The 18,470-nt window shown below is 35.5% G+C and overlaps 1 protein-coding gene across 7 annotated transcripts in view; it reads left to right on the top strand.

Annotated features, from left to right (window-relative positions):
* The window catches only part of Kansl1 (KAT8 regulatory NSL complex subunit 1), a 163,597-nt gene that overhangs the window by 99,309 nt on the left and 45,818 nt on the right, over positions 1–18,470 (top strand). For all 7 annotated transcript variants that reach the window (XM_074045823.1, XM_074045822.1, XM_074045817.1 and 4 more), the window contains 2 exons: positions 3,876–4,017; positions 9,341–9,442. In XM_074045823.1, the coding sequence (XP_073901924.1) occupies positions 3,876–4,017; positions 9,341–9,442 (244 nt within the window). The remainder of the gene's footprint in view (positions 1–3,875; positions 4,018–9,340; positions 9,443–18,470) is intronic.

Genomic DNA, 18,470 nt, shown 5'->3' with positions numbered 1-18,470 from the left:
TTAAATCAGTTTCTGTTGTTCTTTAGCTGTAATAAATGTATAATTTGTCTATTGGGGGCAGTCTGTCTCCACCTTTGATAAACTTAGTTTCTGTGGCTTGTTTTTGTTAAGTAAGGCAGAAGGAACTTTTATTCTTGTAATGTTTTGTGGTATTCTGCTCTGCAACTGGGGTGTAGTAGCATCACAGTTTACTCCCAGACTTCTTAACCTCATAATTCTCAGCTTTGCTGACAGTTCAGCATTCTGCTCATAATTGCTGGTATTCAGACAAGATACTTTGTCAACACTTGGGGTGGGGTTTTCCATCTTTCATTACTAACAATTCGAGATTAAGCAATATCCTGGAATAACAACAGTGTATGTGTGTGGCAGTTTTCTAGTGGAAATCACTTCTAGTACTAAGCCATCATATAAAAGATGTATTTGTAAAATGAAAGCTGTTCATAAGATGGGAATTTCTAGTAGGGCTTCCTTACTGCTATCTTTCTGTAATTAGTTCATTGGCCAGTCTCCAAAAAAGTATTATCGGGAGCTCAGTTTATATTGTAATTTAGAAGAATATTAATGGAATTTTAGAAGAATAATACTCATCCCCTCTCCCCACCTTGATGATGGTAGTAGTGCTGAAGATTGAGGCCAGGGCCTCCTACAGGCTAAGGAAGTGCTGTACCCCACCACCCCATCCCATTTACTATTACTTCTGACTTTAAGTTGAAAAGGTACTTTCATTAACATCAAAGAGAAATGTTGTGTGTCCTCTCTTATGAATCAAAATACTTTTAAGGAATGTTCTTTTCCTTTATTTTCAAACTTTCAGACACATTTTAAAAGTGTGTTGCTACCTCTTTGACAGTAAACAAGAAAGTAATGAAAAAATTCTTTTAGGTAAGGTGTTTAAACTCAGAGATAACAAATAGGTTTCATCTTTCCTGACAGTTTAGAGTAGTTGGTGTCCTGGAACACCTATCATGAGCTAGCTTAGGATCATTATGGGAGAGCGTTAGAATTCTTTGTCCACCAAGGGTAACCAAGGAGCAAATAGCATAAGTTTGCCAAAGAAAATGATCTTTCTCTTGTTGGGATTTTCATCAATAATATTTTATTTTGGATATTTACTGTGAGCTTGCTTTTTAAATATGGTCTGTGAGTAAACTATTATTAAATGGATGTCATGTTCATTTTATTATCACCTTTTGGCTTCAGTTGCTGTCTTAAAATACTTGACTCTTATCACTTGAGCCACAACCCCAAGCCCCATAGCCCTTTGTAATAGTTTCCTTTCTTCTTGTGTTGTTGTTTTTGTTTGTTTTGTAGTACTGGGGGGGTTGAGCCTAGGGTGGGCAAGTGCTCTATCACTTGACCTATGCCCTTGATCCTTTATAGTTTCCTTGAAGACTCAAGACTTGAAAGAAAGGAGACCTGTGTGGCTCTTAAAACCTAAGAGTGACAGGAAGAAAAGTTTGAGTTTACTCAAGGGGAGTTTATTTTGATAAAGTGGTATCATTAGTGTTGGAAAGCGTATCCCAGTTGTGATAAATGGGGACCTGGTATAGTAATATCTTTATAAATGAAAAGAAACAGAACAAGATTTTTTTTTTTAATTGTTGTGCTGGGTATGGGTACATTTTAGCATTTTCAAAGCTTCTTACAATGTAGAACAAGAGATTTTACAGGATAGGGAGATGGTGAGCCTTGAAGAGTAGTAGAAGTAGTAGGCTATAGGGTTAACTAGCTTTGTCTGTTTTAAAAGAGTGGGTAGAGGGCATTTTTATAACTCAGGAACAACCATAGTTTATTTTTGATCTCTTGAAGTCCAGTTCCCTTCAATTTTAGCTACAACTAGACCTCAGCCAACAGCGAAACACATAATTTACTTTAAATACATTTTTTAATCTTGTGCTGATTGTATCAGGACTAGGGAACGATAAGATGCTTGTTTCTAAAAGAAGATAAACCGTTATGTAATGCTTAATCACAATGGTTGATTTGAATGACTGATGTTTGAACATAAAAAAGTTAAGGTGAAATACCCTTGCTGTCTTTGGTCTTAATTTATGACATTTTTAAAGCATTAAGTCATTTCTAACACTAGTAATTGGTAAACAATATTTCATTAGATTTCTTTACTATTTGTGTGTAATTGTAGTACTTTTTCCATTCATTGTCTTCTGAGATTTATTCATGCTGATATTTAGGGCTGTAGTAAATTTTGTTTTTATTACTGTAAGAAAATCTTCTAAAAGAAGAAATTATAATTTAGCTACTTCAGAATTAGATTATAGTAATATTTTAGTGTATTATAAACTAAATCTATTTCCTCATGAAGATGTAGAATTTCTTGGTGGTTGGGCATGCATATTTTCTTTCCACTTACCCAAATTACTCTTCAAAAATGGTAGTAGCAGTTTTGTTGCCAACAATGTACAAATTGCAATTTTCTATAATCTTACCCATCCCTGGTTTTATCAGACTGAGTTCTTTTCAGTCTAGCTTTGAAATGGTATTTTTACATTTTACCCAATAATGTTTTAACCATATTCTGTTGAGTGTCTCTTAAGTGAATTTATTCTGTTAGGGCTATCTTTATTTAACCTGTCTCTTGTAGTTCTATGTTCTAATATTCAATTTTTAGTTAGATGTGATGTAGATATCCTTTACCAACCAGTAGCTTGCCTTCTAACTTTATTCATTATATCTTGTATGGCAAAAATTCAGTGGTGCTTTTGTTGAAATTCTTAAGGAATTCTTCTTGTTCTAAATCCCTTCCAAACTCTTTGTTATTTTAAGTTTAAAGATGCAGCAGTTCGAAAAGATGAAACTATATCATGAAGAAGGGAACTAATTTTATTTTGGCCATATAAAGAACTATTTCAATATCCATTTATTGAATAGTTTAATTTGTACCCAGTGATTTGAATCCTGTATCATGTATATATCCAATTCTAAAATTTGAGGCTTTTCATTTTGTTCCATTTGATAATTTATACTGCCTTGATTATCATAGTTTTATAGTAAATCTTGGTATCTGGTCCTTCAAATTTGTATCATACATTTCATAATTTCTCTTCTGTTGGCCCTTTTTTCCATGTGAATTTTTAGGTTGAAAACTGTGTAGGGAATTTCATTGGGATTTCTTTGAATTTATAGATACTATGAGAATTGCCACATTAAAGAACATCTCCTGTGTTGATGTTTTGCCTTTCAGATTTTATTATTTTATGACAAAGACTTTTGTATAGCATTTTGTTGATGTTACAAATAGTACTTTTTAAGAAAATGAGTATTTTCAGCTCTTGTGACTGTTAGTTTTTGTTTTTTGATCTTATCACTTGCTCATTATTTATTTATTATTTATTCATTCATTTCAGTGATACTGACTGGGGATTGAACCCAGGGCCTTGGGCATGCTAGGCAAGTGCTCTACCACTTGAGCCATGTCCCTAACTCTTTTTATTTTTGAGATAGGGTCTCTTTAACTTTGCCTGGGCTGGCCTCAAACTTACGATCCTCCTGCCTCCACCTGTGGAATAACTAGGCTTGCAGAAACATGCTACCTTACCCTATGACTTTGCTGAATTCTTGATAATTCCTAATGACTCATATGTCTTCATTCAACATAGAAAGCAATTTCAGAGGAAATTTGTGCTGCAGGATCAGAGCACCAAGAGGTAGCTCCACTTGATTAAATTAGGTAGTACCTGTATGAAAGGTTTTACCCCTTGTGTGTTTTGTGGGTTCTGTTGTCTTTCTGTCTTGACTTTTTTTTTTGACACTCAAATTAGTCTATATAAGGGCCTCAATAGATAATTCATTCACCCCATTTGGTAGAGATGTTACTGCTACTCTTGGATTTCACTCAGTTTATTTCCTTTTAGGAGACGCAGGTCAGAATGGAGATGGGCTGCAGACCGGGCAGCTATTGTCAGCCGCTGGAACTGGCTTCAGGCCCACGTGTCAGACTTGGAATATCGAATTCGTCAGCAAACAGATATTTACAAACAGATTCGTGCTAATAAGGTAAGGAATAAGTATCTGGTGTTTTCAGCCCAGCTTAAAAATTACCATTATCCCTTTTCTTCCATTCCCTTCCACGCTTTCAATAACTCTTCACTGTGTCAAGGTAAATAGTTTAATGATCTATAGTGGTTTAATGAAAGAGCCTGGTGCTTATTATAGTACAGAAGACATTGTTAGAATATAATGTTTAATTGACATGTGTCTAAAACAGAACAGTGGGGGGTATCTGGACCAATAAGAATAGGAAGCTGTATAATGTAAGACTTCCATTGTAACTATCATGTTTGTTTCATTTATGGGAAAGGGGTGGTATCTATTGAGACTTCATCGTCTTGCTTTTTGATGAGGTACTTTCCTGTTTTACTGCTAAACTTCTCTTTTGTGAGAAAAGAATAAGGATTTTTTTTCTAGTAGGTAATTTAGGCAAATTTAGACATTGATGATAAAGATTTTTATTTTCCTGAGTGGTGGCTCAGAATAGCAGGAGGTGACATGGTATACCTATCCTGAGCAGAAAAACTCAGCCTTTCTGTGTAAAGGACAACTTATCTCTGTCTAAGTTTTTATAGCCAGTAGTTAAGTGAGAATTTCTATATTTGAGAACTAGACTCTTTTAGTAACAATTGATACTAGTACAATATAGTCATTTGTTGCTGCATCTATTTTATATACATTCAAAAACATGTTTATGTATGTTGGTTTATATTTACTTATTAGTTCTCCACTTTAAAACTATCACATTTCATATAATGTAAGTTGCTCTCGATTATAAGATGCACCTATTTCTGTAACACAAAGTGGTGATAATAATTAGGGCATAACTGCAGTTGTGAGTTGCATGTTGATTCAAATGAGTATGACTTAGAGTTGATAAAAGTTACACAGAAGAGTAAGAAACATGGGTCTACATGTGTCTAGATTTTTGCTTCCCACTCCCACCACTCAAAACAACAAAATCAAAATAAACTACCACAAACATTTTGGGGCCTTTTTCCCACTGTTTTTTTCTCCTAGGCACATAAATACTTCGTTTAAACATAATCATGTTACATGTGGACCCTGAACATTTCTCTGCTTTTTTTTTTTTTTTTTTTTGAGAAAAACATGTTACTTTTATTGGCTGTATACCTTTCCTTATTGACTAAATTATGCTTATTTAAATTAATACCATAAAACATGATACTAACATCTTTACCTGAGTTAAAGGCATAGATATTTTACTTAGTTTTGTGGTACTGGAGATTGACTCAGAGCCTCATACTTGCTAGGCAAATGCTCTACCACTTGAGCACATCCCCAGTCTTTTGGGTTTTAGTTTGTTTTTCAAATAGCATCTTACACTAACTTTGTCCAGATTGGCCTCAAACCCTAATCCTCCTGTCTCTACTTACTGCGTAGCCGGGATTCTGCTTGTGCACCACCATCCCTGGCTTACTTTTTTGTTCTTGATGTGCACATCAGAGAAGTATTTTGTTCACTATACTTCAGCTTTCAGACTTAGTAGCTGCATATGAAAAGATAGTGTGACCTCACTATTGGCTCTTGATTTTTTCTTTAACTCATCACTTAGCTGTAACAGCATTGCAGTGTTTGGAAACTGAGCTACTTCTCATCTGGAAAATAAATATTTTGGAGTTTTGTATATATTTTGATTACTCAAGAGTTCTGTCATTCAGAGCATAATTAATAAAGATCTGTAAAACATGCGCTTTTAATCTTGATTCTAGTCCTGGCTTTGCTACCTGATCCCTATATGACTATGGGAAACAAAGCCACTTAACTTTTCTGTGCCTCAGTTTCTTGTCTGTAAAGTATGGCATGCTAGATAATCTTTTATAATACATTTTCTTTGTCTGCTGTCTGAATGTTCAGTGTCTATTACAGTGTTCTGATTAGAACTAATAGAACTAATAAAATTAGTTTGATAGCCCCAATAAGTAATACATCAAGAAAACTCACAATTTTATTAAATCATATTTATAGAATGTCTTCTGACAATTATATTCATTTCCTTGGCTTCCATTAGACAGTATCACAAATTAGGAGGCTTAAAACAATAGGAATTTATTCTCTCACAGTTCTTGGAGTTAAAAGTCTAAATAAAGTCAAGAAGTTGGCAGGCAGGTATATGCTCCCTCTGAAGGTTCTAGGGAAGAATCTTTCTTTGTCTTTTTCCTGACTTCTGGTGGTTGCTGGAAGTATTCTTTGGCTTATAGCTGTAATGCTCAAGTTCTTGTTGCTTTGTCTTCAAATGACAGTCTCTTTTCTGCGTATCTTTGCCCTAATTTCTCTTTTGTATTTAGGACCCACACTCATGGGCTTATCTTAATTTGATGACACCTGCAAAGACCTTATTTGCTTCCAAATAAGGTCACATTCACAAGTTCTGAATGATCAAAAATTTTGAGAAGACAGTCTTCCACCCATTTGAACAACTAAGCCATGGACTTTCACCCCAATGATACATTAACATGCTTTTGGGTTTTATGTAGCAGTGTAATAATAGAATCCTGGAGCACTTACATTGTGCTAGGTACTACACTAAACATTTTGCTGTTGTCTGATTTTAAATATAAACAAATGAAGGGTGAGAGAGGTCAAGTAGTTTGTGCATGCTCATACATCCAAGTGAGTGCAGATCTGAGATTTGAGTATCTGGCTCCAACTTTGTTGCTCAGGTTAGCAGTTGCTTTAAGTGCTTGGTTACTTTTTGAGTTACTGAAATGGAAGGGACATACACCAGTGTTTTAGTATAGTGTTTGGTGTTCCCATTTCCCATTCTCCAAGATTTGCCAGAATTGCCTGGGTTGTACAGGCCTTTCCATGAGCTGAATTAAGATTTGGTGATCAGTTGTTGAGTTATAAATTTGTCTTTGAGTGGGAGATTCCTGCGATGGTGAAGCTTTTCTTTTTTAAGGATGTACTTTGTTTCACATTAGCATTAATATTTTTAAATACTTGGGCAGGAGATTGGTAGGATAGTTTACCCCTTCTTTTTTAAGGGTTTTCTTTGCTGTGTGTTTATATTAATTTTCTTTAAATGACATATTCCAAATAGGAAGTATCTGAAAACAACTGCTAGGTAATTCTAGGATTTAGAAACCAGTTTTTGTTCCACCAGAAATTAGGTATTACCTTATTACCTTCAAAGTTGTATGTATGCATTTATGTGTGCTATTTTTGGGAGTACTGGAAGTTGAACTCAGGGCCTCATGCTTGTTAAGACAAGTGCTTTACCACTTGGGCCATCCCTCCGGTCCTTTGCTTTTCCAGTAGGGTCTCATGCTAACTTTGTTCAGGAAGGGGTGCAGTTAAATAGGAAGAATACCTTCTTCCTAATAGCCCAGTAGGATAACTATAGCTAATATGATTGAATACTTTAAAATAGCTAGATTAAAAGATTTCCTGTTCCTCATATGAAGAAATGATAAAGAAGTGAGGTGATTTGCTGGTTAACCTTATCTTCACACATTGTATGCCTATATTGAAATGCCACACCGTATCCTTTATATATGTATAATTACTATGTGTCAATTAAAATTTAAAAAAAAATTTTAAAACAGTATAACAGATGTATAAATGATCGGTTGATTAAGTGAACAAAAGTAAAAACAAAATAGTTAGACCCCACCTTTAGTTGACCTGTTAAGATACAACTTTTTACCTACATCCTTTATCGCCCTATAACATTTAAGCAACCAGTTCAGACAATACTAAATGAAATAAATAGTTTGGGGTAAGATTCTGCTGTAGAAATGAGATTTAAACACATAAAATGTAAGATATAATTGCCGTACTCCAGGACATCTGGCAGTGTGTCTAAGACTTTTTCCTTTTTGAAACTGAAAATTTTTCAGTTTCCTCTCTCTCTTCTTTATTTTTTTCTTTTCATCTCTTTCTCATCCCTTATTTCATAAGAGTTTTTAGTTAGAAAGGGCTTCAGGGATGGATTGATCATTTTTGCTCAGAAAAGTCTCTTACTATAATGAAGTAGGAAATAAAAACAAGTACATTTAGAATTTCTAGTCCCTGAAATCTGTATCTATATGTCTGTATAGATAAATACATATTTTGGTTTTGGTTTTGTTTAAAGCAAGTTTGAACTCAGTGCTTGACATGTACTCTATTGATCCATGTCTCTAGTTCTTTTTGCTTTGGTTATTTTTGAGATAGGGACTCACTTTTTCCCCTAGGCCAGCCTGGACCTTCATCCTCCTATTTTGCTTCCCTCCCCTTGCTGCAATGGCAGGGGACCATAAGTTCCCATAAGTTCTTATGGCAGGGCACCATAAGTTCTTGCAAACTGTTTTGCCCTGGCTGACCTGAATAGCAGTTCTCTTGATCTCAGTTTCCTTCGTAGCTTGGGATGACAGGCACACCAGCACCCAGCTATTGGTTCAGATGAGGTGTTGTGAACTTTTTACCTAGGTTAGCCTTGAATGGAGATCCTCTGAAGTAGCTATGATTACACGTGTAAGCTGCCCTGTAAATACCCTGGCAGAGTGCAGTATTTTTCAACTCAGAGTTTACATTAGGATTTAATCGAGGAGCTTTTTAAAGATGTAGAATATGCAGCCCCCATCCCAAGATACTGAGTAGATTTGATGTTAGGCCTTGTCAGGTATATTTTAATAATAATCTCCAGGTTATTCTAACACAATTTCCATTAAGAGTTTATTACTAGTTTGTTCTCTATTATTTCCTGGGATGAACATAAGCTCTGAATTTGACATTGCCAAGTTGGAACATAAACTGAGGTTATTATTTATAAGAAACAGGTGCTTTTGGGGGCAGTTTTTAAGATGTTGTCTCTAATTGTAGGAAGGGTTTCACCTTTGTTTCACTCAGTTTTGTTTGCTCAAATATAATTGGTTGAGTTCCTCATTAATAATAGTAGTACATTCAGTTACTAATCCTTAAGCTACATTTCTGATCAAGTTAACTAAAAAACATCCATTACTGATGTTAATTCAGTAGAGTATAGTTAGTAATATAGTATAAGAGACTATACTATATAAAATCTGATAGATTCTAAATCTGGAGGATTTGAATAAAAGGTTCTAAATGGCTGACCATGTAGGTCATACCATTCAAGTGCAAGACAGGAAACTTGGACCTGAATAGTCTGCTACTGCTAGGCTTTTTATTGAAATAAGCCTATGAGAAAGCAAAACTGCTGGTGGTGCAGTTTGTGTCTGAATCACAAGATAAGGGGAAAAGCTCTGGTAAAACAATTCCCTGCCCCCAACCCATTTGAGATAATTCCTAAGTGAATTTTGCAACTTATACCACTTATGCTGTTTTTCTCCTCTCTTTCCTACAGGGGTTGGTAGTTCTTGGGGAGGTGCCTCCCCCAGAGCATACAACAGACTTATTTCTTCCACTTAGTTCTGAGGTGAAGACAGATCATGGGACTGATAAATTGGTAAGTATAAAAGAAAAGGGCAATGGATGAGAACTCAGGGTGTAGCTTTGGAACCCAGTTTATTCTTTGTAACTAGAATCCTTGCACTGGCTGAAGAAAGGGTACTGTATCCCCTTTTATCGCTGTTGACATTTCAAAATCTGAATTTCTGAATAGGGTAACATAGGGGCCCCTCTTGCAAGTTGTGTAGCTGACCTGAGAATTTTAGGATAGCTCTTAATCATCAAGAAACCACAGCCAGCTCAAATTTGAAATTACTGAGTATTTGGAATCAGAATACCTGATTTTTTTTATTTTTATATTCTCATTTCTGAAACTCAGTGGAATTAATAACCACAAAAAAAATCACACGAAGCATTTTTAGAGCTGTCAATATACATAGACATAATTCTCAAAAATAGATAGTCACTTACTGATAAAGAAGGAATTATAGTGGTTGCAAAATTAGTAATAATGTCACCAGATACTGAGTTATTAAAAGGAACAGTGCTAGACTCATTACTCACAACATATAGAAACTTCACATTTAAAATAGTCTCATAACTTTCAGTGTTGTGTCTTCAAGTAGAGACAAATATTGTTGTACAATAAACACCCAGCTTAAGCCATTTAGGCCCTAATCAATTACAGTAGGTAAAGCAAAGTTAAATTGTGGATAGTCTGATGACTCTTCAGTGGGCTCATTAGATAATGCTCCAGTGTTAAACTGAAAGAACACAGTCTTTTTGCCTTGTTTCCAAAATGAATTGTTTTTTTTGTCAGAACCAATAGCACAATACAGATATCACTGAAGCTAAGTTCTTCTAAAATGCCCCAACCTGTGATCAGACTTAAGTAAGCCTTGTTTGAGGCAGGATCTGCTATGTAGCCACCCCCTCCTCCCTCTTTTGAGGCAGAATCTGTTTTGTAGCACATCTCCTTCCCTCTCTTTTTGAGGCAAGGTCTACCATGTAGCCCAGGATGTCTTAGAACTCTCCATCCTCCTACCTCAGCCTGCTAGTGGCCTCTGTTTTTATGCCATAGAGTATTAAGGAAGAAGAAAGTAAGATATAAGGAGGAACTTCTAGGAAATATGCCCTCCTCCACCCCCCTTTTAAGGGATTCAGTCTTCTAACTCAAAGGCAGTTTGAAAGGTAAGGCTCTGGAAGAAAGAAAGTAAATGCCTTTGGCTTTTAGCTGTTGATAGTAATCTGTGTACAAATAAATGTGGATATGAACTAAGACTGTTTATAAAAACAGACAGTGTTCCCTGAAAAGAGAATGTGTAAAAAAACTGCTGAGAGTATCTTTCCAGTGTTCTGAAACATGCCCTTTCTCTTTTCCCTCCTCCCTCCTACATCTTTCAAATAAATAGCAGTCCATTTTCTCCCATTTAAGGAAAAGCAACGACCAGAGAAGATCTAATATGGAACATAGCATCTTAGTAAGTGAAGAAAACATTTTAAAATTAATCAAGAAGGGCAACAAAATTTTAGACAAAAAATATTCTAAAGAACAGGTGAGGATCCTTTCAGTCTGTGTACCACAGGGTCTCTAGCATCCAACCAGAGAGCCATAGTATCATTGGCTTATTATATATAGTCAGAGAATGGAATTCAGAACGTCCAGAAATTGAGGAGGTAATAGTGGCAAAGATAGCATTAGTGGGTAGAGGAGGGCTTTAGACCCACAATCTGTATAAATCTTTTCAGATCCTGAGCTAACCCCAAACTGCACATGTTTTGAAGTGATTTGAAATGGCCTGGTGCAAAACAATATTTTTAAGGCTGAAAGAGCTAATGTAGTTACTACCTACTGCTGACAAGGCATGATTTAGAATTTGAATTCCAGTGAGACTTGGTGAATACCTTGGATTTTAAGCATTGAAAGTTCACTCTTTCCACATTACAGAATGTTTTACAGGACTAAGTGATTCACTGTAGCATTAAGGAGAAAACCAAAATACAGTAGACTCCAATATCCTTCTATGAAAGCAAATACCAACTCCACAAATCAAGATGACCAATTAGTAGACCAAGAATCAGCACTCTTGGCCTGGCAGAGTGGCTCAGGTGGTACAGGCCTGCCTAGCAATCATGAAACCCTGTTTTCAATCCCCAGTACCACACACAAAAAAAAAAAAATCAGCATGCTTCCAGGAAAGTGAACTGAATCCAGAGTTTCTGCAGTGAAAAATGTGTTTCACATACGAATAAGTAGGATAATGTGATGCTTAGTCATAAGGAAAGGAAGGAAAAGAAAAAAGGAGACTAAAATTTGAAGAAACAGTGGCTGGGATTTTGATGGGAAAAAATAAAAATCAACTTAGAGATATCAACTTAAAGATAGATTTTAAAAACTCAGAGAATACTAAGCCAAAAAACTACATGATGGACAAAAATAGTGAAAAGCAAAGTGGTAACAGTCTTGAAAGTACCCAGGAAAAAAACAGATAAATTCCATGCAATAGAATACCGGTGCTAAGGATGGGTGTATTGTATCAGAAAAAATACAGGGCAGTAAAGGGCTCAGGGAGAGAGGAAGACTCATCAAATTTTTTTTTTAAATGAAGACAGAGACATTTAGATAAATGAAAATTGTGGGATTTTGTTGGCAGAATATATCTACTGAAAAAAAGTGTTGAAGAAATACTAGGTTGAAGGCAACTAAAGTCAATTGGATTGCTGGGGTGTGGCTCAGATAGTAGAGAGGCCCTGAGTCAAACCCAGTACAACCATTAAAAAAAAAAAGGAAATTCTAGTTGGACAGGGAGTAAAATGACAGAAAAACACACACTTTGTGAACAGTAAGCATAGGAAAGCTATTGTGACTACTAATATCAGCAAACATATTACCAGATACAGAGTGTAGTGATAAAATGGTCAGCTCACCAAGAGGACATAAGAGTCATAAATGAAGATGTTCAAATGTGAAGTATAAAACTATGTAGCTAAGACAAAGCCATGATCATATTTGGAGTTAGAATGATTTAAAAAAAAAAAAAAGTGAAGATGTAAATGGTTCGGTACAACTGCCAGCTGCCTTGAATTGACATTTATAAAGCACTTCATCTAACAATTGCAGATTCTTTTTCCACTGTAATTGGAGTGCATACCATAATAGAGTGTATGCTGGGCTATAAGGTCTTAAGTTACAAAATATTAAAGTTTGGCACAGTTGTTTGTATTAATACATACACTAGAAGTCACTATCTGTAAGACATCTACAAAAGTCCAAGTATTTGAAAATGTATCACTTCTAAAAGCATTCACTAGTAAAAGAGGAAATCACAGTTTAAATTACAAAATACTAAAGAGAAGGCTTTTTTTTTTCTTATGTTGCAAAGAAAGGTCTAATATCAACTATATTAAAATAACTAGAGAAGATGAAGTAAACGAAGTCCAAAAATAAGTAAAAAGAAGGAAATAATAAGAGATGAAATCATTGAAATAGAAACCAGATAAAAAATAAAAAGTGAAGAAAGCAAAAGTTTGTCTGTTGAAAAGATAGGTAAAGATGATGAACCACACTAACAAAACTAAAAAAAAAAAGATAGAATTGCCAACATGAGAAATGAAAAGGAGCATTATTATAGTTCTTGCAGATATTAAAATGATTATACAAACAACTTAATGCTAGTAAATTTGGCTACATAAACAATATGTTGAAATTCCTTAAGACAGAGATTAGGAAAAGTAACAATCCCCTGGTATCCTCGGGATTGGTTCCAGGACCACACTGTTTTCATGTACCTTCCCCACAATGAATACCAAAATCCTAGACTACAAATCTTTATATAAAATGATGCAGTGTTTGCATGTAACTTACTCTCATCCTCCCAATATGCTTTAACCCCCAATTACTAAATAATCTCGTGTGTGTGTGTGTGTGTGTGTAAACAAATACTTTTTATTCTTTAAAAGCAAGGACTAGATCTGAACATGGTGGCACGTGCCTGTATTACCAGCACTACAGAGGTAGGGAAGGAGGATCTAAAGTTCAAGGCCAGAGCTACATAGGTGAGACCCTGCCTCATACATCTAACATTTTTTTCTTACAAAAAAAATTTTTTTTTGAAGAAGAACTTAGGCTGGAGTTATTATACTCCACTCACACTACCTGTCTTCACACCTTAAAGAGTTAGCAGTCAGGAAAACAGTTTGGTATTCCCAAAATATATACCAAATTGACTGATAAAATAGAATAGAGAGAATTTCACACATGCACAGTCATTTGATTTTCAGCAAAAGTGTCAAGGCAGTACAATGAGGACAGGGGATCATTTCAATAAATGATGCTCAACAATTGGATTAACATAACCAAAAGGATTTTCAACTTACATTGTATACAAAATTTAACTTGAACTATAGTGTAGATCCAAATGTAAAAGGTAAAATTAGAATAGAATACTTCTAAAAGAAAATACAGGAAAATATCTTTGGATTTCTATACATATATCACAGTCCTCTTTAAGAAAATGAAAGGAAGAAAATGGAGTGTGAGGACCAGATACTTCAAGGAAGTTTAAATGAAACACACACTCACACACACACGCACGCACATGAACTCATATCCAAAAATGTATAATATCTTTTAAGTCAATTTTGTTGTTGTTTTGGTGGTTCTCGAGTTTGAACTCAAGGCCTTTTGTTTGTTAGGCAGTGACTCTGCCTGTTGAACCAGCCTTTGTTTTTGAGACAGTTGTTTGTTTAGAACTTAGAATTTCAGTAGTAGGATTATGAGCAGGCACTACCACACCCAGCAGTAGTGTCTTTAGATGCACAGCATTTTTAAATTTTCATGAACTCCAGTTTGTTATTTGTTGTTCCATCCAAGAAATAATTGCTAAATCCAGTGTCATAAAGCTTTTACTCTGGGGTTTTTTTTTTGTTTTTTTTTTCCCCTAGGAGTTTTAGTTTTAGGTGTTACCATTTAGGTTTTTGATTCTTTCTTTTTGGTGGGACTGGGATTTGAACTCATGTCTGTACGCTTACTGGTCAGATCCTCTACCTCTTGAGCCCCTCTGCCAGCCCCTTTGATCCATTTTGAGTTTTCTTTTTTGCAGTACTAGGGTTTGAACTTTGGGCCTTGCGCTTGCTAGGCAGACGCTCTACCACTGAGCTACTCTGCCAGCTCTTGAGTTAGTTTTCATATGTGGATTTAGAGATTCAGAAAAGGGCCCACTTTTATTCTTTTGCACATGAATATGCAGCTTTTCCGGCTCCATTTGTTGAAAAGATTGTCCTTATTGAGTAGTCTTTGCAACCTTGTCAAAAATCATGATCATGTACATGAGAGTTTATTTCTGGGCTCTGTTCCATGGTTCTGTATGTGTCTTTATTCCAATACTACTCTGTTTTAGTTACTGAAGCTTTGTAATAAATTTTGAAATTAGGATGTGTGAATTCCCCAATCTTATGCTGCTTTTTCAAGGTTGTCTTGGCTATTTGGGGTCCTTTGAGAATTGTATATGGATTATTTTTAGGGCGAACGTTTTTCTGCTTCTGTAAAAAACTTCCATTGGATTTGGTAGGCATTCTTTTGAATCTACAGGTCATTTTTCTTAGTATTGCTGTCTTGACAGTATTGTCTTGTAATTCCTGAACATGGTGTGCATTTCCATTTATTTCTCATTTTTTTATTTCTTTGAGCAATGTTTGTAGTTTTCATTGTACAAATCATTTACCTGCTTGGTTAAGTTCATTCTTAAGTTTTTCTGCTTTTCAGCGCTGTTTATAATTTTATATGTATAAAATGGTGGTATTTCCAAGGAGACAATTTTGCTTCTTTCCAATCTGGATGCATTTTACTTCTTTTTCTTGTTTGGTTACTTTTGCTAGAACTTCCAGTAGTATGTTGAATAGAAGTAGTGAGAGCAGGTGTCTTGTATTATTCCTGATCTTCTAGGAAAAAATTTTTTTAAGTCTTCACCAATGAGGAATTTTTATGCTGTCATTTGTTATGCTAAGGTAGTTTCTTTCTGTTCCTAGTTTGACTTTCTTTTTTAATCATGAAAGGGTGTTGAATTTCACCATATTTTTTTTTTGTATCAGTTGAGATGATTAGGTTTTTCTTTCATTTAGTTAATGTGGTATATATCACGTTGATCGTGTTGTATAATCCTACTACTGAGTGTGGTTTTCATGTCCGTGTTCATAGAGATACTGATCTATAGTTTTCTTGGAGTGTCTTTAGTTTGGTGTCAGTGTAATGTTGGCTTCATAGAGTGAGTCAAGAAGTGTTCCCTTCTCTTCACGTTTTTGGAAAAGTTTTAAGAAAGGGGGAGAAATCTTTAAATGCGTGCTATGATTCATCCATGAAGCCATCAGGTCCAGGGTTTTTCTTTTTTGGGAGATTTTTGGTTACTGATTTAACCTCCTTACTAGTTTTAGATCTCTTTAGATATTTATTTCTTCATAAATTAGCCTTGGTAGGTTTTGTATTTTTAGGTATTTGTCCATTTTATCCAATTTGTTTGTGTATAGTAGTCTCTTACAATTGTTTTGTTTCTAAAAAATCAGTAATGTCCCAGTTTTCATTTCTGACTTTAATAATTTGAGTCTTTGGCTTTTCTTAGTCCTGTCTTGATAAAGGTTTGTCAGCTTTGTTGAGCTTTTCAGAGAATCAATTTTAGGCTTCATTGATTTCTCTTGTCTGTTCCATTTATTTATTCTCTCATCTTTGTTTCCTTCTGCTAGCCTTGGATTTAGTTTGTTCTTTTCTAGTTAAGTTGTTGATTTAAGATCTTAGTTTTTTTTTTTCTTTTATTATTCATACGTGCATACAAGTCTTGGGTCATTTCTCCCCCCTGCCCCCACCCCCTCCCTTACCACCCACTCCGCCCCCTCCCTCTCCCCCCTGCCCCCTCAATACCCAGCAGAAACTATTTTGCCCTTATTTCTAATTTTGTTGTAGAGAGAGTATAAGCAGTAATAGGAAGGAACAAGGGTTTTTGCTGGTTGAGATAAGAATAGCTATACAGGGCATGGACTCACATTGATTTCCTGTGCGTGTGTGTCACCTTCTAGGTTAATTCCTCTTGATCTAACCTTTTCTCTAGTTCCTCGTCCCCTTTTCCTATCGGCCTCAGTTGCTTTTAAGGTATCTGCTTTAGTTTCTCTGCGTTAAGGGCAACAAATGCTAGCTAGTTTTTTAGGTGTCTTACCTATCCTCACCCCTCCCTTGTGTGCTCTCGCTTTTCTCATGTGCTCAAAGTCCAATCCCCTTGTTGTGTTTGCCTTTGATCTAATGTCCACATATGAGGGAGAACATACGATTTTTGGTCTTTTGGGCCAGGCTAACCTCACTCAGAATGATGTTCTCCAATTCCATCCATTTACCAGCAAATGATAACATTTCGTTCTTCTTCATGGCTGCATAAAATTCCATTGTGTATAGATACCACATTTTCTTAACCCATTCATCAGTTGTGGGGCATCTTGGCTGATTCCATAACTTGGCTATTGTGAATAGTGCTGCAATAAACATGGTGTGCAGATGCCTCTGGAGTAACCTGTGTCACAGTCTTTTGGGTATATCCCCAAGAGTGGTATTGCTGGATCATATGGTAGATCAATGTTTAGCTTTTTAAGTAGCCTCCAATTTTTTTTCCAGAGTGGTTGTACTAGTTTACATTCCCACCAACAGTGTAAGAGGGTTCCTTTTTCCCTGCATCCTCGCCAACACCTGTTGTTGGTGGTGTTGCTGATGATGGCTGTTCTAACAGGGGTGAGGTGGAATCTTAGTGTGGTTTTAATTTGCATTTCCTTTATGGCTAGAGATGGTGAGCATTTTTTCATGTGTTTTTTGGCCATTTGAATTTCTTCTTTTGAGAAAGCTCTGTTTAGTTCACTTGCCCATTTCTTTATTGGTTCATTAGTTTTGGGAGAATTTAGTTTTTTAAGTTCCCTATATATTAAGATCTTAGTTTTTAAAGTAAGCATTTAAAGCTAGAAATTTCCCTCTTACCACTTTCACTTTTCCCTATAAGCTTTAGAATGTTGGTTTTTTGTGGTCTCTGTCCCTCCCTCTTATTTTGAGCTTCCCTTTCCCCTATCTCTCTAATTTCCTTCCTGATTTCTTTGATCCATTGGTCATTTTAACAGTGTTTAATTTCCAGAAGTTTTTCTGTTTGCTAATTTCATCCTGTTGTGGTTGAAGATACTTCACATGATCTCTTTTTTTTTTTTTTTTTTTTTTTAAATTTTTATTTTATTCATATGTTCACACAATGCTTGGGTCATTTCTTCCCCCTTCCCTCTGCCCTACATAATCTCTTTTTAAAAATTTATTGAAACTTACCTGGGTGCCAGTGGCTCCCATCTATATTCCTAGCTATTTGGGAGTTTAAGATTGGAGGATTGTGGTTGGAGGCCACCCAGTCTCCAAAAATAACTAGAGCAAATGGGACTGTAGGTATGTCTCAAGTGCTTGCTTTGCAAATATGAAGCCCTGAGTTCAAACCCCAGTCCCAACCCAAAATTCATGTATATATTGAGACTTAGTTTGTGGCCTATCATGTACTCTATTGAGGAACATAACCTGTGTGCACTTGATTCCTGCTGCTCTTGGGTAGAATTTTCTGTAAATGAATGTTGTTGGGTTTAGTCCCCTGTTTGCTTGCTTATCTTCTGCTGTATGGTTGTTTTATCCATTATTGATAGTTGATAGTAGAAGTTCTCAACTATTATAGAACTGTCCCTCTTCAGTTCTGACAGTTTGCTTCAATATTTTGTTCTTCTGTCATAGGGTCTTTCTGAGAGTGGTTTACATAACCAACTGTAGGTCATTTCAGTTAGCAGGTGGGTTTGGGAGTGAACCACTTTCTAAGTATATAGTTATAAGTCTTATACTTCTTTAAATAAGCAAGAAATTTGAATTTTATAAATCTTTTACCTGCAATAAAAAGTCTGAGAAATAAAATACAGCAAGATGAATTTTTTTACTTAAGATTTATGTTTGAGTATATTCTATAAATTTGGAGATGTTTTTCTGGGGGCAACAAGTCAGTTTCACATATACTACTTTGTGCTGCCTTCAACTGATAGTT

This window comes from Castor canadensis, chromosome 11 (genome assembly GCF_047511655.1).
Source record: "Castor canadensis chromosome 11, mCasCan1.hap1v2, whole genome shotgun sequence".
Taxonomy (NCBI): Eukaryota; Metazoa; Chordata; class Mammalia; order Rodentia; family Castoridae; genus Castor; species Castor canadensis.
This window is presented reverse-complemented; position numbering and strand designations above follow the sequence as displayed.